We start from the raw sequence: 20,496 nt of genomic DNA on the forward strand, positions 1-20,496 counted from the left end.
TGTGGCTGCCTCTTCCTCCTCCTCCTCCGCCCCCCTTCGCTATCCCCACCACTCACCCAGGGCCCCCCCAGAAGAGTTTTCTCTCTTTTTTTTCTCCTTTAATTTATTCTCTTCCAGAGCAACTCCCATCATCACCACCTCTCCCCACCCACGGGTCCCCCCCAAATCCCGGGGGTGTTCCCCACGCTGACCATGGGGCGATGGAAGCGCGTTTCACCCCCCCCCCCCCATGCCTTGTCCCCCCGCCCCGATTTTCCAGGGCTGTTACACCTCCGCTGTGGCACAGCCGGATCTGGCAGCGCAGGCAGGAGCAGGCAGGGCTCCGATCCAGTGTCAACCTCGGGGTTTTGGGGTTTTTTTTGTGTGTGTGTCTGCCGTTTTGCTGTCGTCACAGCCCTACCCCAGCCAGGAGGATGAGGATGGGGAGCCCGGTGCCCCCACCGGCTCCCCGCAGGTGCTGGCGTGTCGCTCCACCTCCGCCGCGCCAAAGGGCAGCTCGCAGATGGGGCAGGACACCCAGGCAGGGGGGGACGAAGGCCCCGGCAGCGGGGAGGAAGGCCAGACTGTGGGGGGGTCTTCCTCACCGCAGCGGGAGGCGTGAACGGGGAGGAGATCCAGGCTGAAGCGGCCTGCGGGGAAGGAGAGGTGAGGGGGTGGTGACATGGCGGGGGGGGGACGGTGGGCACGGGGTTCAGGCTCGTGCCCTCCCCGCTGACCCCCCCGCCACCATCGGGGGTGAAGTGTCCCTGCTTCTCCCCAAAAATCCAGGGTGTGACGCACAAACGGGGCCGCTGTCCCCCCGTCTGCCGGCGTCCCCTCACCCCTTCTGCCCCCAACGCCTCCACTTTGTGCCCATCTCGATCCCACGGGACATCAGGGCCAGGATATCCCCCCCCTGCCCCCCTCAAAATCTCTCCCAGCCTGGGCAGGGAGCAGCGCTGAGCGAAGGGGACTGAGCCGACGGACGGACACGCTGTACTCTGCCCCAGAAGCGTGTCCCCCTCCCCGCTCGGCTCTGCCGTGCACTCCTGTTACAGGGCGGCCATTTCGGGCAGGGAGGGGACACACCACCCCCCCCCCTCCCCCCTTCTTCCCCGAGCACCCACCTGAGCAGATGGGGCAGACGCCCACGTCCCCTCCGCTGTCCCCCCTCCTGCCCCGTCCCTCACGCTGCCTGCGGGCTCTGGCTCTTCCTCCAGCCCTGGGGGGGTTCCAAGAGGGGCTGTAAGTTTGGGGCTCACCCCCCGCTGCGTCCTGCTCCCCCCACCCAAAAGGAGTGAAGGATCCCAGCCAAGCGCCAGATCCAGCAATGTGCCGAAAGGGAGAGGGGAACCAGCTGGGAAAGCCTCAGAGCAGAGGAATCAGCGGGGTGAGGGCAGGAGGAGCCCAGGGATTACCTGCCCGCAGGGCTGGGAGCTCTCTGCCTGCTGTGTGGCCGCCGACGGGCTCTCAGGGGGGCTGCGGGGACATCCCACGCGGGTCCTGGGGGGCAGGGGACAAGCTGTGATCCCCCCCTCTGCTCAGCAGCGCCTGATCTCCCAGCAGAAGGGAGAGGGGTGAGAACTGAGCGTTCATGGGCAGAAAAAAGACCCTGGGTGACACAAAACGACAATCACCTCCTCCATCGTGGTTCCCTCACGCCAGCAAGGAGGGGGACATGCCCGGAGGACGGTCACCCCGGCCAGGACACGGCCTGCTGCCGGCAGGGAGGGGGAAAGGGGATCCCTGCGGGTACAGGGAGCGCCCCGGCAGCTGGGGGTTCACCCCAGCCTGGCCCAGGTGAGATCCCTCAGCAGGGTAAGACCCCTTCGGATGGTTTGGGGGGGGGCACAAAGGCTCTCTGCGCTGAAACAAGCCCTGCGTGGGCAGCTCTGGCTCACCTGGCACCGCGGGGCCCCCCGGATCCTCGACCGGCAGCTCCGTGTCACCCCCCGGGGTGGCTGTGCCAGTTTTGGGCCTCGATGCCCGGCTCCGTGCCGCCGACAGCACCATGCGGGCCGGGCGGCTGAGGCGAGCTGGGCTCTGAGCACCTGGCTCCAGCTGCTGCAGGCGGCTCTTGAGCTGCTCCTCCTCCCTCGAGCTCCTGCAGACACAGAGGAACTGTCAGCCCCCTCCCCAAAACCGGGGCTCCAGGCACCCGGGGGCTGGGAGGCAACACCCCAAACTTGGCTGTGTGGGGAGGGGGACCAGGCCCGGCTACTTACGAGTGAGATTCGGGAAAGAAAGTCCGGCAAAAGGCAGGGCTGGCGTGCCAGGGGCTGTCCACGGGCTCAGCATCCTCCTGGGGAACAAGGGAATTGCCTCAGGGAAGGGAGACCGGTGCTCTGTGCCCCCCACCCTGGGCCCAGCCGCTGGTTCAGCTGGGGAGGAGCCTCCAGGCCTCACCGTGGGGCACGGGGAGGCGGTTAGAGGCACCTACCAGGCCTTGTTGGGGGGGCTGGGGGTGCTGGGGATCCAGTGGCGTGCGCACGCGGATGAAGGACAGCCCGAACTGGCTGTGCTTGCTGAAGGGCTGGCTGCAGGTGAGCCGCAGGCGGTCCCACTTCTGCCCCACTGCCAGCGCCAGGAAATCTGCTGCAGGGAGTTGGGGAAAAGCAGTTGGGGTGGAGGGAACACACCAGGGATCACCGTCCCGGCATTGCCCCCACCTCTGCTTGTTACCCTGAGCTGCTGTTCCCCTTCCAGGACCAGGACACGGTGACAAGTGTCTACAGAATCCCAGAATCATGGAGGTTGGAAAAGCCCTTGAAGCTCCTCCAGTCCAACCATGAACCTCACCCTGACCGTTCCCAACTCCACCAGATCCCTCAGCGCTGGGTCAGCCCGACTCTTCAACCCCTCCAGGGATGGGGACTCCCCCCCTGCCCTGGGCAGCCCATTCCAACGCCCAACAACCCCTTCTGCAAAGAAATCCTTCCTAAGAGCCAGTCTGACCCTGCCCTGGCGCAGCTTGAGGCCATTCCCTCTTGGCCTGCCGCTGGTTCCTTGGCTCAAGAGACTCATCCCCCCTCTCTGCACCCTCCTCTCAGGGAGTTGGAGAGGGCCAGGAGGTCTCCCCTCAGCCTCCTCTTCTCCACACTAAACCCCCCCAGTTCCCTCAGCCGCTCCCCATCACACCTGTGCTCCAGACCCTGCACCAGCTCCGTTGCCCTTCTCTGGACACACTTGAGTCATTGAATGCTACGAAACTCCCGGGGCTGCAGAGCGAACGGAACAGCTGCAGTTCCTGGTCCCCTGGTCTCCCTGTCCCCTCCCAGCCCCTCTGCTCCCCCCTGAGCCAATCTCCCTTCGGATTTTTACCTTCCTTAAACATCCGGACGCCGCAGCGGTTCCGGTCCAGCTTCGAGTCCGCTGGCGTCATCAACGCGACGCTGGGCACCAGGGTGAGGTAAGGCCGGTCGAGCGGCCACGAGGAACGTCCCACCTCGATCTGGAGAAAGGCGCAGCCGCAGTTACCTGTGTTCAGGCGCGAGGGACACGAGGTTCAGGGCTGCCAAGCTCAGCCAGGGCGCAGCCCCTGCCTGAGCCAGTGCCGAGGGGGACGTACCGATGTCCACGTAGCCGATGGGGCTGGCTCTCTCCAGCTGCAGCTCCGCTCTCAGGTGCCTGCTGCGGTCCTGGGGGCAGCTGAGCCAGGGCCGAGGACCGTCCTCACGCAGCAAATTCTCCACCGGGTACCTGGGGTCCTGCAGATACCAGCAGAGACACCATGTCACGCCTCGGCCCCTTCCCCAGCCGCTTTCCCTGTTCCCTCCATCTCGCTCTGGGTGCAGGGGAGAAGTGGGGGACTCTCCAGCAACCCACAGAAATAGCCTGCTTTTGGAGAGGAATCACGCATAATTAGTGCCCCGTGGCACTAATTAGTGCCCTTCAGCCTGCGCCTAACAAGGAGCGCTGTGGTGCTGCAGCCTATCGCACCCTGTACTGAGAACCCTCCCCCTCTTCAGCAGTTCAGAGGGAACCCAGGTTTTGTAATACCCCCCCCTCCTCCCATGAGGAGACGCCCCAGAGACCTGCGAGGAGAAGGAGACAACGAAGCTGATTTTAACCGGAGCCATCTGGGATCCCCAGGAGAAACCCCTCTGCCAAGCTTCCCTTCAGATCCCTCCAACCTGGTGTGGAGAGGGGGCACGTCCACGACAGGATCGAGCACCTCCCAGCAGGGAAGAGCCTCCGCCCCCCGCCAGCTGTAGCACAGCCCTCCACTTTCAAACGGTGCGAAGTGGGGGACACTGGGGCAGCCATTCCATGAGTCCTCACTGACTCCAGTCACCCCACAATCCCCCCAGCCCTGGCCAGCAGCCCCCCAGCCCCACCCCACACCCCCCCAGTCACCCAGAGCCCCCCAGACCTGACCCCCCGCTTTGTTTTGCCACAGCAATGACCCCCACAACTGACTCACGCCCCCCCCCCAGCCCCAGTCAGCCACTTCTGTGCCCCTAACTCACCCCCCCACCATTCCACCACCCTGGTGCCACCCACATCCAGCCCACAACCCCCAGCCCCATTCACCCCCCCCAAGTGCCCCCCATCTCTGCCCCACAACTCCCTTCAGCCCCTCAGTTCCAGCCCCCGGTGTCCCCAGACCCACACACAACCTCCCCAGATCCATTCTGCCATCCCAGTAGCCCCCAGTCGTGCCCCACAAGCCCCCCCTCAGCCCCACTCACCCCCCAGCCCTGTCCCACAGCCCCCCCCATACAGCCCCTCTCCCCACAGCTCCCCCCATTGACCCCCCCAGTGCTCCCCAGTCCGTCTCCCCCATTTCCCCCCCACAGCTCTGCCCCACAGTCCCCCCCCATTCACCCCCCCCAGTGCTCCCCGGTCCCTCTCCCCCGTTCCCCCCCCCAGCCCCTCTCCCTCACCACCGCACCGATTCCGAAGCCGCCGCCGGAATCTCCCGCCCAAACCGCCTGACCCCTGACCCCCGACCCTGTGGCCCGCTCCCCGCCGCTCCCTCCTCACTTCAGCCCCCCCCCCCCCCCCCCCCCCGGCTCCCAACCCCTAATCCCGACCCCTGACCTCGGTCCCTGACCACGGACCCCGGTCCCCGACCCCCGGCCCGGCCCGGGGCTCCGCCGCGGTGCATGACGGGACACGTAGTCCTCCAGCAGCTCCGCGTCAGCGCCCCGCGCAACGGGCTCTAAGGGACCGTCTGCCATGTGCGCTCCCTCCGGAACAGCGTGAGACGGCAGCGAGAAGGCCTGGGGGAAGGGAAAGGAGGCGATTCAACAGCATTGACAGAGCCGGCCCCGAGTGCGAGGTGACCGTGTAACCGATCCCACCGGCACGGACTGTGCGTCCCGCTCTAAGTCTGGAAATGGCAGATGATCCCTGACCGTGACAGTTCGCCCCTTCCCTCCCGCCAGAAGCGGCTCCTCTGGCTGCTGTCCCACCCCTTCTCTCCTTCGATTGGTCGCTGGGGCAGCGCCGCGCTCAGCGATTGGTCAGACGTGCGGTGGCGTACCCGGTGATTGGCGGACGGCGGCGGAACGAGCTGGCTGTTGGGGTGGCCGTTGGGGAGGGGGGGGGGGGGAAGATGGCGGCGGTGCTGGAAGTGGAGGTTGGAGGCCCCGTTGAGCGCGACGTGGAGGAGGTAGCGGTGGGCTGGGGGCTCCGGGGGGGCGGTGCGGGATGGGGGTCCCGGGGAGGGGCAGGGATGTGGGGGTACTGTAGGGCGGGGGGCGCCGGGACGAGGGTTGGGGGCTCTGGCGCGGGGGCAGGGCCCTGCCTCAGGGGCTGTGGGGGGCTCGGGGACGGGGGGGCAGCGGCAGACTCGGGGTCTGGGGGGCGCTGGGGTGGGGGGAGGTGGCGGGGGCCGGAGTAGGGGTGTGTACTGAGGCTACTGGGGGGCACTGGGGGGGTACTGGGAGCTTGCAGGGCTTTGGGACAAGTGAGTGGGGGGAGCATGGGGGCTGGGGGGCTCTGGGGGTCCCTGGGGCAGGGGGACATTGGGGGTCTCTGGGGCGGGAGGGCGCTGGGAGCTTCTGAAGGTCCCTGGGGCAGGGGGACGCTGTGAGGCTCTGGGTTAGGGGGCCTTGGGGGCTCTTCCTGGTGGGTCTGTAGGCCCTGGGAGAAGGGGCTTTGGGGGGGCTGCGGGATCCCCGTGGGTCTTAGAGGCACTGCGGAAGGGTGAGAGTGGGGGGCTGGAGTGGGCTGGGGAGCCTGAGCCGGGGGTGGGGGACTGGGTGTGGATGGAGGAATTGCCTGGAGGAGGCTGCGGGGAGCCAGGTGGGGAGAAGGGCAGCGATGGGGGCAAGGCTCAGGAACGCTGTGAGGTGTGTGAGGAAACAGCAGTTGGGGACACGGCAGGTACTTGCACGCTGAGGTGCTCGGGGACGAGCCCCTGGAAGGACTTTGCGTCCCTGAAGCGGCCAAAGCGCCTGTTTTCAAAGTCGGGCTCCCCAGAGCTGGTGCAGTTGAAGAGGTGTCCTGGAAACACCAGTTGGGCCCTTTGGCACCTGTGAAGCTTTTCTGCTCTTAATTCCTTCCCCGACTGTAAAACTTGCTGCTGGAAAAGCCGCGCAGGACCAGGGTGGGATTTGCATTTCGGAGAATACGGGAGTGCGTGGGGCTGCTGGGGGTGCCCTCGGACGCTGGCAGCACGGGTAATGTTTCCTCCTGGCAGCCACTTCAGCCTGTCACCTCGGTGCTGCGTTGTGCCAGCTTCCACGCTGAGATAATTAGTGGCCCTTATTGCTCTTGGGGAATTGAAGGCATGTGAGGTCGAGGGCTTTAATCAAAGTCCTCGCTGTTCCCATGCTGGCGTTCAAGTGCTCCTGGAGATGAAAAATTACAAAGCTGAAAAAAAATAATCAGAAGAAAAAAAAAAAATCTGCTTGGAAAGCTGGAATAGGGAGCAAGGGCCGGCCTGCTCCTGCGCAAGCCGCCGTACCGGCACCGCTGTGCCGGGCTTTGCCACCGCTCTTTGCTGTCACCTGCGCTTCGTGAGCTTTCCTTGGCTCGTAGGGCGGCTCTGCGTGCGCAGCCGTGGGAGCGGCGGCACGGGGAGGGGGAGAAGGCAGTCAGCTGGTGTAGTTGGGGCAGTTTTCAGTGCTTTTCCTCCAAAATTGGTAGTTTGGCAAGACCGTCTGCATGAAGTGCGGTAAGAGCTTGTGCCCTCTCCCTGCGCCGTGTGTCGCTGCCGCAGAGCGGGTACAGTGGGGTGACAGGAGGATTCAACCTCAGATCCAGCGACCGAATGTCTTCAACCACGAATCGGTCGCTCTTGAGTCACTGTTTGTTATATTTTAAGCTATTCACTGGTGGGTTTTTATGCCAGAGGGGTGTTTTTCCAACCAGGCTTTGAGGAGCGCCGAGCTGTATGTGTGCCCGCTGGAACCAGGTTGTCCGAGCCCCGCTCTGAACCAGCGAGTCTCCTCCTGTGAGTCTACTCCGTTGCCATAAGTGAGAATTCAAGCAAACTAGTAAGCACAGAGTAAACTCGCGCTTGTGAGCTCCTTAGTTCAGTGCCAGCATCAGATGGGAAGCCTCTTTCCTGAAACGACACAGAAGATCTGAAGTCTCTGACCCCCACAATTAAAATTCCTGTTTTTCTGTCCATCAGGAAACAGCTTTTGGGGGTGGCTGAGGGGCAGAGAGGCCGTCTCGAGGAGGTGGCTGATAAGGAGCTGCACCCAGGGCTGTGCTTATCCCTCTGCTGTGGTTCCACAAAATCCATGTGCTGTGTCTCCAGTGATCTTGGCAGCTTGTTGGGCCAAGCCCTTCGCTGAGGAACCGTTAATGGTGGAGATCTGAAAGCGGTTTAACGTTTCCCTTGGCACTCCTGTGTGGGGTAAACGCTGTGTCGGGTGGCTTCAGCTCTGCCCGTTTGTAACTCGGGCTGTCGGCAAAGGTTTCATTTACAATTATGGAAGTGTTTGGTCGGTCGGGGCCTTGCTACTCCTGGACGGTTGTTATTGCGCTGTTTTATGAACGGAAGAAATTGAGATTCAAAAATCTGCCTCAGCTGAACAGCCGGGCTCTTGAGATTTATCTTCCAGTTGTTTTGGGTTGTTCCTAGGGGGTGATGCGAAACAAATACTGAGGTGGGGGCTGCAGGAAGGTGAGATCAGGTCCCAGGCATCCCAGATCCTCGGCTCCTGCGCCTCAGCCCGCTGCTGTGTGCAGCGGATGCTGGGTACTGTTGGTTTGGGTGGCCAAACTACTGCAGAGCCGCCCAACACGAACTGTGGGCTGCTCTGTAGCTTGGAACTGAAATCAGCAGCTGCTTATTCTCCATCCTCGAGATGTTCCTCCTTACCTCCTTCCCAGATTTAGAGCGTAAGGAGATTACAGCCAGCTCGCAGCAGGGTGGTTGGGACGTGAGCCTGGAGATCCTCCTCTCTCCCCGCGTCTGGACTGCGAGAAACAGGCGGTTACAGGGTTTGGATTGTAGGGAGCCGCAACTGTTGCGTTTCCTAGAGGGAGGTAATTTTCTTGACTGTCCTGGCTGTGGGAGTCACAGGTTTGTGGCAGCTTTGGGGCATTAGCCCCTGCTGAAAACTGAGGAGTGGCATGAGTTTCATCCAAAGGCCACGATACCGTGTCCGAGGAGGGAATTAGACTTTAGTCGTAAATACCCAGTTGCTCCCAGTCATCACCCAGAGGGTGATGAACTTTTTCTGAAAAAAGTTGGTGTAAGAGCTCTAGTTGGTGGCACACAGCGGGTCCCATGCTGGTGTCACCAGCTGGGGGAGGTGCTCAAGAGAGCGTATTTTCAGATACCGCAGTCATCCTCGTGGTTCTTGTCCGACCCCTCTCCTCTCTGGGCTGGTAAAGGGAGGTTTAAGAGCAGAAACTCTTCAGCTTAGCTGATGGGGATAGAAAAGGACCCAAAAACCGGGTGTTAACATGAGACAACCCCAACTTAGAAATAGAGCTTAACAGTGAGAGCAGGTGCTTCCTGGCACCATCTCTCACACTTGGATTTACCGCCACCGTTTGTTTTTAGAACCAAAATTAGATTTCTTTGGTAAGAGAGCATGTGGATCAAGCAGGGGTTAACTGGAAAGTCCAGCTTGGGGTGGCTGCTCTGCCAAGTCCTGTCTGACAGTTATCAGATCGCTCCCCCTCTGCCTGAACGTCCTGTTTGTCACGTCCCGGCCCCCTCTTAATAAAGTTATTTCAGGAGCTTTAAGCTCAGGGGAATCTGGTGAAACTCAGTCCTTGTAATTGAGGGAAAATTGTGTCTCTCCGTTGTGGATTCCTGCACCTGCGAGGACAGCGAAGGTGGCGGTTGCTGTTGGCTTTGGAGGACAGCTAGAGGAAGCCCTCTTCTCTGTGACATTTCCTCAGGGTTTGGGGCTGAGAAGGCTTTAGCTCGTTTGCTGGAAGAATTTGCAAATTTGGGGAAGACGCTGAAGGAACGAGGCTGAGAAGTGTTCCCCAAGTGTGGGACAGGCCGGCGTGGGTGGAGTGGCTGCTGGCGTGGCACAGAGGAGTGACCAGAAGCCGCTGGAGGAGGGAAAAAAAGATAATTGATGTGTTTAGAAGGTGCTGGACTGTCTGTGCTTGTAAAACATCCTCATCCAGCGAGGACTGGGGGAAGCAGAGATCTCCTGGGGGGTGGCAGCGGGAGCCCCCAGGTGTCTGCCCGGACCTCGCAGCGGGATTGACCTACACCAGAGCTGAGCTGGGCCAACAAGCACTCGGGGTTTCTCATCTTCCCCTGCTTGCAGTGACTGGAGAACAATTTTTTTTTTTTAAATTTTTTTTTTTTTACCTGTTTATCAGAGCAATTGTTCCAACTGCGAATTGCGCAGCTGACTTTTTGAAGGGAAATCGGCGACTGAACCGGACGTGGATGCTTTCGGAACAGGAGAGCTGGGGGAATTCAGGCGATACGAGCGCGCTGCTCGGAGCCGGTGTCACATCGTCACCACCTACACGCCGTTTCCTACGCAAGCCAGCGAGCTCGAACGGGGATTTTCATAGGTCTCTGTTTAGCATCTGCCTGAGTACTGGAGTGCTTCTCGAAGGCCTCGGGGACCGAATCTCTTGCAGGCGTCGCTCTGGGGTGCGGCGCAGCAGATGTGTAGCAGCATGCAGACGGGTGGCTGCCACCCGTGCATTTCCCTCTCTCCTCACCCCGGGGTATAATTAGGCGCCACAGAGGAAACGAGGCGGCCATGTGCGTGTCCTCAGCCGAGCCCGGGGTGCGATCGGAGGTGCTGGCTGCAAGACGCCTCTCGGGGGAACAGCCCTGAGGCACCTGTCATGCGGTGGCACGTCACCGGCTGCTGCGCCGTCCCCGCGAGAGCCCTGGGGTAAAGGTTGAAGCCGAGCCGGTGGGGTGAGGTGGAGCCCGTTCCTGCGTACACATCTCCAGTGTGCGCAGAAAGCCGCGATAACGAAGTCCTTGCTGTGACTTGTTTCCCATCTCTCTCCTTACAGCCACACGCCTGCTCGCTGTAAACATCGGGCATGGGTTATTCGGGGCTGGCAACCGGGGCGAGTTGGAGGATCACGCTGGAGGGTCTGCAGCCAGATGGGGGGTTTGTAAACTGCATCTTTCTATGCCCAGCCCCAGGCGAGCCACTGGAGGTTTTATCTGTGCTCGTCTCTCGCCAAGGAAAGGCGAGATGAAGTCGGAGCTGCCTGTTGCTGCCTCCCCAGCGCCGTGGGTCAGGGTTTGTGCTGGCACTGGGATGAGCGTTGCCCAGCCAGTGAGCCCGTGCAGGGCCGAGACCGGTGCTGGAGGCTGCTTCAGCTCTTCCGTGAGGATAAAAAGCTCCAAGAGAAAGCTGAAATGCAATGCCCATGGTCCCCCCCACCCCTCCCCAGTCCAAATGCCTCGCGATGAGAGTATTCACACTGGTTAGCACCGAGTCGCGGTTCTGCGGAGGAGGCTTTGAAATCGCTTAGTCCGGTTCCTTCTGTCCCTAAACCTGTCAGACGGAGGATGTCCTTCGCACCCTGCGTCCTGCCTGGCGGTCTCAGCTGGCGTTAAACACGGATTACACCAGCCCATCATCTTGTCACTAATAACGGCAACTCCCGTCGCTCTCAGTTGCTCTTGTCGGGCAAAAACTTTGCTGCCCTTGACGCTTGGGAGAAACTTCCAGCCGTGTCAGCAAAGCAAGTCCTAAATCTTTCTTTTTCTGTGATTCTTTCCATGACGGTTTGTTGCATCCTGCGGGCTGGTGGGATTTCGGGCTCCCCTCTGTGTCCTCTTTGTGGCGTGCGCAGAGATGCCTGGCTGGGTTGTGAACGTGGGACTTAAACCAGTTTCTCCAGTACACGTGGGGCAGGATGGCGGGCAGAGCCTTGGCTGCTGTAAAATATGGGGGTATCCGGGGAAGAGGACTTGATGGCGGAGCAGGGGGACTCTGCAGCTCTCCCCGTGCTGCCCTGAGGTCGAAGGATGGCTCTGGGCTGTGGTGTTGTGATGGGCACATCGAGGGTTTGTTGTTTAAAGCTTCTGAATCCAGAGTTTCCCTTCTTAAAGCTCTCAAAGCTGCTCCCAAACTTCAGTGGCTGATTTCTTTGGTGTTTTCGTTTTTTTTTCTTCTTCCCTAGGTCGATCTTTCGCACTTGTCCCCAGAGGAGAGATGGAGGTGAGTCTGGGGTAGGTGAACTGGTGCCCACAGCTCGAGCAAGCTCCTGCTCCTGACCGGAGCTCCCAGCCTGTACTCGCAGGATCGCAGCCTTCCCTGCGCAGCGGTATTTCTTAGGGGGCATTATGAACTGTCTTAAAAAGCAGTACTGATGGGTTTTCTTTTAAACTGCTTGCTAGATATTCCTCCTCTTCCCTTAGCCAAACCCTTTTCAGCCAGAGGCTTGTCAAAAAGCACGGCAGAACTGGTCTTCTCTTGGTATTAATTTATAGAGGATGGCGTAAGATCAGAGAATTCAGCATATTTGTTGCATTTGGATTTTTGTTTCCTCCTAACTTGAACTGTTTTGTCAGCTTAAGACCGAGATGTCAGGATGTTTCAGGTCTTAATTTTGCCTTGGTTTCTGCTCAAACAGCACCAGCTGCAAAGAAACTCCGGGTGTCTGTAGAGCATCAGCCTGGAAATCGCTTATTCCAGGATGCAAATGGGGTTGCCTAGGGCAGAGAGAAGCCATTTGCTGGGGTTTGGGGATTTCGCCAGCTACGGACCATGCCCTTGCTGCCCGTCCAGCCTTTCCCTTTCTGGGTGAGAGGGAGAAAGGTGCTGGGGGCTCTGAAACTGGGCTGAGGGTTTGGCATCGAGTGGTAGCGCACGCTCGGCTGATGCTGTGTGCCCCACGCTCGTTAGTTCAGGTACACAGGCGTGAGTTCTCTCCGCCTCGTTCATGCCAGGATGGGCTGGAGGGTGCTTTTGGCTTTCCCAGTTTACAAATGAGTTTGTCTCAGAGAAGCCTCTTGTCCTTTCTCCTCTGGCCTTTACCGCAGCCCCCTGTCTCCACGACGCTCCTTCGTGGTGTCTCTCGGTCTGGCATTCCTGGCTGCTGGCCCTGCCGTGCTGTTCGCCTGCGGTCCGTGCTGCCCACGCGCTCTTTGGCCACCTTTTCCCTCTCGTTGCAGGGTGGAGCATGCGCAGATGCATGCCAAGCACCGTGGTCACGAGGCGATGCACGCCGAGATGGTCCTTATCCTCATTGCCACACTGGTGGTGGCTCAGCTCCTCTTGGTTCAGTGGAAACAGAGGCGCCCCCGCTCCTACAACGTAAGTGTCTCCCACAGAATCCCAGAATGATCTGGGTTGGAAAAGCCCTTGAAGCTCCTCCAGTCCAACCATGAACCTCACCCTGACCGTTCCCAACTCCACCAGATCCCTCAGCGCTGGGTCAGCCCGACTCTTCAACCCCTCCAGGGATGGGGACTCCCCCCCTGCCCTGGGCAGCCCATTCCAACGCCCAACAACCCCTTCTGCAAAGAAATCCTTCCTAAGAGCCAGTCTGACCCTGCCCTGGCACAACTACGCCACCTTTTATGTCTCCGAGGCCAGGTGTGAGCACTGAGTGCCGCCGTCCTTTACCCAATGAGAAGGATATTCCCCTTTTTTCCTCCTCTAGTCTGGTGTCAAGGTACCCTCATCTTCCCAGCGGTGTGGGGGGGTTCTAGCTAGGGGTCCAGATGGACGCGCCCAGAGACCTTGAGTTCAAGGTCTTTTCCAGCCTAGATGATTTTGTGGGTTTCTGGTAGAGGTGATGCTGATAACAACTTGGTTTTACGTAGTGCTTTGGTATGGGGTGATGGGCCAGGCAGATCTTGAGTACTGTCCTGAGGGTAAGGCCAAGGGAAGCTGCATTTTGTGGGCGCTTCCTCAGCACGAAGGGGGCTGCTTGCTGCTGGGACCCTGGGTTTGACGGTTCCTGCGGCACTGCTGGGCAGCTCTGCCACCTGCTGACACCACCAGCTTGTCAGGGACTGTTGTTTCACCCCAACCAACCTCACCCTTATTGTCATTAATGTTTCCAGGCAATATCTGTAATCCTCTGTGAACTTTAACCTGAATCTGTTTGCCTGTTCCCCTCTGGCAGCACCGCAGAAGCTGTAGATCCCTTTTGGGAATAGGCCGCAGGGCAGAGGCGAGTCTAAAACTTTCCGCTGCGCCTTGTTTAATCCTTGTTTAATCTTTGCCTGAGGTGTCTGTGGTCGCAGCATTCAGGACCCTGGGAAGGTGAAGGTTTAGGTAACCACCTTATGACAACTAGTTAGGTGGATCCATCTCCTGTACCTTCCTCTGGAGATCTTTCCTCAGTGTTCTCCTGCCAGCCCTCGTCCTCTGCTACCAGAGATCACCAGGCTGCTGCCTCCCGCTCCCTCTGTCAGGCTCTGAGCCTGTTCTCGGGGTGCCCCAGACCCATGTTCCCCGGTTTGTTTGGTGCAGGCAGCAGAACAGCTGCCGGGCTGGCAGGGTGTTTCTGATGCCTGATGAGCAGAGAACCAGCTCAAAATGCCTCCCCTGTGTTCCTGCAGATGGTGACCCTCTTCCAGATGTGGGTAGTGCCTCTGTATTTCACGATCAAGCTGTACTGGTGGCGGTTCCTGGTGATCTGGGTGCTTTTCTCAGCGGTCACAGCTTTTGTCACCTTCAGGGCAACTCGAAAACCTCTGGTACAGACAACGCCCAGGTCAGTACACGTGTTCCTGGGAAAACTCCTCAGCCCCAGGGTAACCATTACAAGGAGCCTTTTCCAGTTATCATTGCCTTAAACTTTGTACCCTGGGGCTGTTCAACCCCTGCCCGAGGGGTCAGTTGAGTGATGTCAAGCACTAACCAGCCGCTGGCAACCAGCCCTGTGCACGTGGTAGCCGAGTGGGTGGTGGAAAAGCAGATCCCGCCTGGGCTGGTAGCCCCACTGAGGGCATTCCCAGCATGAAACGTGCTCGCTTAAGGCCTTTGGAGATCCCGAGGTTTCTAGTTTGGAAGTTGAGAGCGTGAGTGGCCCGTGGCAGCGGCGGATCTGTATCTTGAATTAGAAATGTAAAGCTCTCTTGCCCGTGCATATGGGGAGCTAAAGCATCTGCAGACAGCACCATCTGGGTTTAAAAAGGGAAACTTGAGGTGCTTGGTGCAGTTTCATTCAGGAAAAATAATGTTAAGTTCTTGTTTTAATTCTTTACAGGCTGGTTTATAAATGGTTTCTACTAATATACAAGATCAGCTATGCCACCGGGATCGTAGGGTACATGACTGTGATGTTTACACTTTTTGGTCTTAACTTATTATTCAGGTGAGTGAATCTTTGGGGTCCCACTCCTGGGGTGGGGGCTGTAACAGTGTGGAATAAGGCGTTGGCTACAATTCTGGGTGACTAGTTGTCTTAGAAATCTGATTAATGGGACCAGAGACTCTTGGGGTGTCGTCTCCCTCTGCTGATTGGGTCACGGGTGAGGTGCTGGTACCTGAACTGGTGCTGTGGGTTGTGTCAGCACACTGGCTTTGCACCCCTGCAGCCCCCACCCCTCCCCCCCCAAAAAAACCTCTTGATGTCGTTTGGGTTCTTCTGTTGTAGAATCAAACCCGAAGATGCGATGGATTTTGGCATCGCCCTCCTCTTCTATGGTCTTTACTACGGGGTGCTGGAGCGGGACTTTGCCGAGATGTGTGCGGATTACATGGCCTCGACCATCGGGGTGAGTTAGAAGGATCTGTTCAGCCCCTCTGACCTCCTGACAAATATTTCTCTACCCCGGGCCTTTAAAAACCTGCGTCAACCCGCAGCCACATTGGAAGGATTCACACCTCGGGCTTCCCGCTGCAGCTCGTGCTCGCTGTGCCCAGCCGGCATGTTCTGCCTGCCTAAAATCTGTAGCTTGCCCACCTGGTACCAAAAACCCCATTCCACCAAAAAAATACGTGACCTAGGACACCGGTGGAGTAGGTCACGTTGCTGCTTTGCAGCAGCTCTTCAGGGTCTTGGACTTTGTGTTTCCTGCTCCTCTCTGAGCTTTCTGCTGCTTCTTGGAGGTTCTGTTGCAGCCCCTCGCCAGCCGCCTTCCACTCGCACTGGGACACCTCAGCAGAGCTCGGGTCTCCCCCCATGGAGGCCATGGGCACCCAGGACGGGCCTGCAGTAGCCCAGGGGCTTCCTGAGGGTCTGGCCTGGCTGCAGGAGGATGCTCGAAGCAAAGCTGTGCCAGGTCTCTGCTGATGATCCTGAACTAGGAGGAGCTGTGGACTCCTTCGAGGGTAGAGAGGCCTTATGGAGAGGTCTGGGTAGACTGGAGAGCTGGGCAATTGCCAAGTATGAAATTTAACAAGAGCTAGTCCTAGACTTTCTGTTTGGAACGGGCTAATCCTGGTTCTACCTATAAACTATTGGAGTGTGCCCAGAGGAGGGCGACCAAGACGGGGAAAGGCCTCGAGGGCAAGACTTAGGAGGGACTTTGATCTCTTCAGCTTGGAGAAGGCTGGGGGGTGACCTCATCGCAGTCTACAACTTCTTCAAGGGAGGCAGTTGCTGGTCTCTGGTGACTTAGTGATAAGACACGAGGAAGTGGGGTGAAGCTGTGTCAGGGGAAGGTCAGACTGAAAGTTAGGAAAAGGCTCTTTGCTGGGAGGGCGGTTGGTCCCGGGAACAGGCTCCCCAGGGCAGTTGTCACGGCCTCCCGAGCCTGTCAGAGTTCAGGGAGCATCTGGACGACACTCTTAGTCCTATGGTTTAGTTTTAGGCAGTCCTGGGAGGAGCAGGGAGTTGGACTCGATGATCCCAATGGGTCCCTTCCAACTTAAGATGTTCTAGGCTTCTGTGGGAGCCGGGACACAGCACGAGTGATCAGGGGCTCGTGGCTGTTCCAGGAGGCTGTGGGACCGCAGCTGCGTGTGGGGAGATCCGGTTGCTTGCCCCATCGGGCTGGTGCTGAGCCAACGGGCTTGGAAACGGGGGGAGGTGGCCTCTCCACGCTCTGCTCTTCGGCCGTCCGAGCTTCAGGGACCTGTGGCTCGAATTCCACTGCCAGCCCAGGGTTGTCATTTTGGGTCAAAGCTGTGACCTCCAGCTCATCCTGCTCTCAGCCCCGGCAGCTGACAACTCACCAGGGGTGGTCCCCAGCACGGAGGGGTTGGGGCCACCACGTCACTGAGCAGCTCCCTGTCCTGTTGTCGTTGTTTCCCGCAGCCGGACCTGTAACGAGGTTTTTAAGCCCAAAAGGCCGAGGCTGGGCTCAGCCCTTCTTAGAGCTTAGCCACGCGGGCCGCCTGCCCTCCCGCTGTCACCGCTCTCCCTCAGCTCTGCCCTCCCCTCCCGCAGTTCTACAGCGCCTCGGGGATGCCCACCAAGCACCTCTCCGACAGCGTCTGCGCCGTCTGCGGCCAGCAGATCTTCGTGGACGTCAATGAGGAGGGGATCATCGAGAACACCTACCGCCTCTCCTGCAACCACGTGTATCCTTCTCAGGAGCCGGCCCCTCGCCGAGGCTCCCACCTTCCCCCCCCCACAAGTTCCCCCCAGCCTGGGGTGAAGAAACACCCGTCTCGGGGCCGTCGTGCTGATTTTGCGCGTGATCTTTGCCTGCGTCATAGCTGACGTGGCCAAGTCCTGCGTGTCCCCCAAATCGCTTCCTCTCCGCCTCTGTGCGCGTTACAAGCAGTTGTTTCCTCTTCCTCCCCCTCCCCAGTTCCCCCCGCCCTGTGCTGCCATAGAGCCGCGCCTCGCTTGCCTTTCCCAAATCCACTGGCCCCTGCCTGCCCCGTGCTTGCCACCATGCGATGTAGGAGTGCGAAGTGTCCCGGAGCCAACCTCCTCGCAGAGAACCTCCGAAGGGAAGAGTGGGGATGGAAAAAGGTTCCTGCCCCACGCAGCATCCCTCCACAAACAGCCCCCCAGGCTCTGGTGCTGCCTGCCCTGCCTGCTCCGGCCGTGGTCCGGCAGCGTCCTCCTTCCCCAGAGCTCCTCCGGCTGCACCCAGGGTTTTCCAGCACCCTGGAATTGCGTGGTCCTTCCCATCAGCTGACCAGTGCACGGTCATTTTGGGAACTGGAAGTCCTGGTCCTTGAGCTGGAGGGGGGGGCGGGGGGGGGTGGTTTCCTGGCGGTGACTCAGTGGTGGAGGTGGGGTGTCCTCAGGCACCACTTGCGTTTCTGGCTGCGAGGTGGTTTCCAAACTGGGCCTGAGCAAAGGTCACGCTGGCAAAACTCGTTGCCTAAATTTAACCACTAGAAACTGGCAGGGTTGAAGCTGACCTGGCCCTGGCAACCGACCCCAGGGCTTCAGTGTCACTCACCCTGTGGCAGCTCTGGGGGGGTTTGGGGCTCGTGGTGGTCCCCGGGAGGGTGAGGGCTGGCTGCTCTCCAGCGTTAACCCTGGGCTCGAGGAGCAGAGGCGTTACCTGGGGCAGTTTCTGTTTGCTCAGTGATGCCTTCGTGCGTGGCAGCGTCTCCATCACAGGGCCGCGACTGCAGCCGCCTCACGCTTCCCCGTTGTTTTTTTTCGGCCTGCGCTCAGGTTGGGTGACTCCTTGCTACCCAGTAGCTGGCACCTGGAAGTCAGACGCTGGGAAAAATTCCTTAAATCTGTTGTTAATCCCCGAGAAGCCTTTGCAGGAGCCTTGCGTAATGCGCACGCTCAAATCCACAGAGCTCTCGGTGGTGCTTGAAGCCCCCGGTGCTCCCTTCCTGAGAAAACGGCGTGTCCGGTGGTGGTGTGCCACATTCTTTGGGGCCAAACCTGCCCTTTTTTTGTCAATCCAACCGCAAACCTTGCTGCCGTTAGCTGAGTGCAGTCGCCAGGCAAAGGTGTCCCTGTGCCAGACTGTTTGAAAGAATGATGTGTAACTCTACGGGCCACAGATCTTCCATTTCGGGAATGAATTCACGGGTTAGGGGAATCTCTGGCATCTAGAAACTAGAGATTAACTAAGCATTGAAACAAATTATTGTTATCAAATCCTAAAAATATTCTTGCTCCAGAGCTGCTGCTTTCCTGGGGTGTCTGGCCAAGAGCTTAGGAATCTCTTGGGCGTCGCTTTGCAACAGGAGCTGGAGGAATCAGCAGCGCGTTGCCCAAAGCGGAGCCGCAGGCTTGGACAGGAGCTGCCGAGCATCTCGGGGCAGCCTGGTGCAGTGACTTGTACGACTGATCGCGTTTCCCGGCAGCGCTTTTGTTGCTAAAATACTCTTTTTGAGTTAACTCTAGCTTAAAAAAAGCCATCCTCTGCCGCCGGCTCTCGCCCTCGTATCTGAGGAGCTTCTCACCCGGTGTGAGCGTCTGCGGGGCAACGCGTTGTGCCGGGCTCTGTGGGTGAAGGATTTGTGTCTCCTCGGTACCCGGCGCGTTGGTGCCCGCCCCGTCAGCCCCTTCCTGGGTGCCTGGAAGGCGCTGCACCTTCTAAGAAGGGGCTGCAGTTGTGCAACGTGGCCGTGGGATGTTTCCTGTCCCCCACGCAGCAGCGGCGTGGCGGTGACTTTTTGTTTTTTGAAGCTCAATGGTTTCCTTCGTGCTCGATCGTGTCCCCCCCAACCTCCTCCAGTTCCCCTTAACGTGCCGCTCCCCAGCTTTCACGAGTTCTGCATTCGTGGCTGGTGCATTGTTGGGAAGAAGCAGACGTGTCCATACTGCAAAGAGAAGGTGGATCTCAAGAGGATGTTCAGTAACCCGTATCCTTTCCCCTCGCATGAGGGGCTCGGGGAGGGGTCTGGGAGCTGCTGGCTGCTCCTCTGGGCTTGCCCTGGCACCCCGGGCAGGTCGCTGCCAGCCAAGACTCTGCGGAATCTGTCCCCAAGCTGGGCACGGGGCGCCTGGCACGGAGCAACAGGCACGGCCCGGGGGGGGGTGGGAGGCTGCAGCCTCCGGCGAGGCGGCTGCTCCCTTGTCTGAGGGGCGAAAATGTTCACAAAGCCCTTCCCGGCTGTGCCCCCTCCCAGCCCCTGCCTGCTGGTGGGAGGGCTCAGCCCCCCCACCCTGCCCCCCCAAAGCCCCTGCCTGCTGGTGGGAGGGCTCAGCTCCCCTGTCCTGCCCCCCCCAAAGCCCCTGCCTGCTGTCAGGAGGGCCTAGCCCCCCAATTCTGCTCCCCAGAGCGCCCCCCATCCTGCCCCCCACAACCCCCTTGTCCTGGCTCCCCTAGACCCTGCCTGTTGTCGGGAGGACTCAGCCCCACCCCATCTTGCCCCCCCCCAGCCCCTGTCCACTGTTGGGAGGGCTCAGCCCCCCCATCCTGCCTCCCGTCCCCCTCCCCACACCACAGGGGTGACTCGAGCCCCAGGTTTTACTTTCCCACCTCCGGCTGCCGGCGCAGGCAGGCGCTGGGTTTGCTCCCGTGCGGGACATGGGTGCCCCAGCCCCGAGGTGGGTCGTGTCGGTCCCACAGGAGGAGGAAGAGGAGGAGGCGAAGCCAGGCCCCCCCAAATCCCACAGGACACCTGGCTGCACCCCACACCCGCCACCTTGCTGAGATGCATTGAGTTGAGCTTGGCTGCTGTGGAGGGTCAGGGTGCCCCCCGCCCCATTCTGCCAGCTTTGGGTGGCCCTTGGGGGGGGTCACATTCCTCTCCTCACTGCCCCCCCCCCCGCCCCCCCGCGGCTCTTTAACTCCTTCCTGCCCAGCTGGGAGAGGCCTCACGTCATGTACGGGCAGCTGCTGGACTGGCTGCGTTACCTGGTGGCCTGGCAGCCGGTGATCATCGGCCTGGTCCAGTGCATCAACTACATCCTGGGGCTGGAGTAAGGGCAAGCGGCCACCAAGCCACGAGAGGACGCGTGCCCAGGGCGAGGGGACAGCGCCTGGCCGGGGGGACGTTGGCTTTTCTCCGTCACCTCTCAGGACCTCGGTCGTCCCCCGAGGACGCAGCGGCGACGGGGAGGACTCAACCCTGGGGCTCCTCCCGTTAGGGTTGGGGGAGTCCCTTTTTTTTCAAAGCGATTTATTTTAATGAGCATATTTAAAACTTTCTATTGCAGATGAAAAGAGACGCTTCTCCTGTTTCCCTCTGCAGCCCTTCACACGGCCCCCCCCACCCCGCGGGGGGTGTGAATTTTTGTCTGGGGGCTTGTTCTTCATCTCCCCTTTCGTGGGGGGGCGAGGGCCGAGGCTCTACCTGCTCTGTCGCCGGCTCTCCGGAG

General features: G+C 59.9%; 2 protein-coding genes across 6 annotated transcripts; one reads left to right on the top strand and one right to left on the bottom strand.

Moving 5' to 3' along the window:
* Positions 1 to 261: 261 nt before the first annotated feature.
* XNDC1N (XRCC1 N-terminal domain containing 1, N-terminal like) lies at positions 262 to 5,480 on the bottom strand. 2 transcript variants are annotated; one of them, XM_074816595.1, is made up of 10 exons: positions 5,023 to 5,480; positions 4,014 to 4,112; positions 3,548 to 3,686; positions 3,301 to 3,456; positions 2,420 to 2,574; positions 2,205 to 2,281; positions 1,881 to 2,083; positions 1,398 to 1,563; positions 1,107 to 1,201; positions 262 to 629 (listed from the first exon to the last, which is right to left on the bottom strand). In XM_074816595.1, the coding sequence occupies exons 2-10, from the start codon at positions 4,056 to 4,058 to the stop codon at positions 397 to 399; spliced, it is 1,269 nt and encodes a 422-aa protein (XP_074672696.1). In that variant the 5' UTR covers positions 4,059 to 4,112; positions 5,023 to 5,480; the 3' UTR covers positions 262 to 396. The 2 variants fall into 2 exon arrangements, with proteins under 2 accessions (XP_074672696.1, XP_074672697.1); XM_074816596.1 differs by having other exon boundaries at positions 1,398 to 1,482; positions 5,023 to 5,477.
* Positions 5,481 to 5,532: 52 nt separating this feature from the next.
* On the top strand, positions 5,533 to 20,341 carry RNF121 (ring finger protein 121). Of its 4 annotated transcripts, none has more exons than XM_074816597.1 (9): positions 5,533 to 5,599; positions 11,521 to 11,558; positions 12,515 to 12,656; positions 13,913 to 14,067; positions 14,563 to 14,670; positions 14,953 to 15,073; positions 16,690 to 16,823; positions 18,933 to 19,034; positions 19,981 to 20,341. In XM_074816597.1, the coding sequence occupies exons 1-9, from the start codon at positions 5,540 to 5,542 to the stop codon at positions 20,099 to 20,101; spliced, it is 981 nt and encodes a 326-aa protein (XP_074672698.1). In that variant the 5' UTR covers positions 5,533 to 5,539; the 3' UTR covers positions 20,102 to 20,341. The 4 variants fall into 4 exon arrangements, with proteins under 4 accessions (XP_074672698.1, XP_074672699.1, XP_074672702.1 ...); XM_074816598.1 differs by having other exon boundaries at positions 5,535 to 5,596; XM_074816601.1 differs by having other exon boundaries at positions 5,535 to 5,596; positions 18,933 to 19,031; positions 19,967 to 20,341.
* The last annotated feature ends 155 nt before the right edge of the window (positions 20,342 to 20,496 follow it).

Source organism: Strix aluco, chromosome 2, assembly GCF_031877795.1.
Source record: "Strix aluco isolate bStrAlu1 chromosome 2, bStrAlu1.hap1, whole genome shotgun sequence".
In the NCBI taxonomy this organism is placed as follows: Eukaryota; Metazoa; Chordata; class Aves; order Strigiformes; family Strigidae; genus Strix; species Strix aluco.

Bases quoted from the DNA above. Each gene is read 5' to 3' on its own strand.
- XNDC1N (XM_074816595.1), bottom strand. From the start codon at position 4,058: ATGGCTCCGGTTAAAATCAGCTTCGTTGTCTCCTTCTCCTCGCAG. The intron at 3,687-4,013 runs GTCTCTGGGGCG...TGGTATCTGCAG, and splicing joins TTGTCTCCTTCTCCTCGCAG to GACCCCAGGTACCCGGTGGA. The intron at 2,282-2,419 runs GTAGGTGCCTCT...CTTGTTCCCCAG, and splicing joins AGCCCCCCCAACAAGGCCTG to GAGGATGCTGAGCCCGTGGA.
- RNF121 (XM_074816597.1), top strand. From the start codon at position 5,540: ATGGCGGCGGTGCTGGAAGTGGAGGTTGGAGGCCCCGTTGAGCGCGAC. The intron at 16,824-18,932 runs GTATCCTTCTCA...GCCGCTCCCCAG, and splicing joins CGCCTCTCCTGCAACCACGT to CTTTCACGAGTTCTGCATTC. The intron at 19,035-19,980 runs GTATCCTTTCCC...CTTCCTGCCCAG, and splicing joins AAGAGGATGTTCAGTAACCC to CTGGGAGAGGCCTCACGTCA.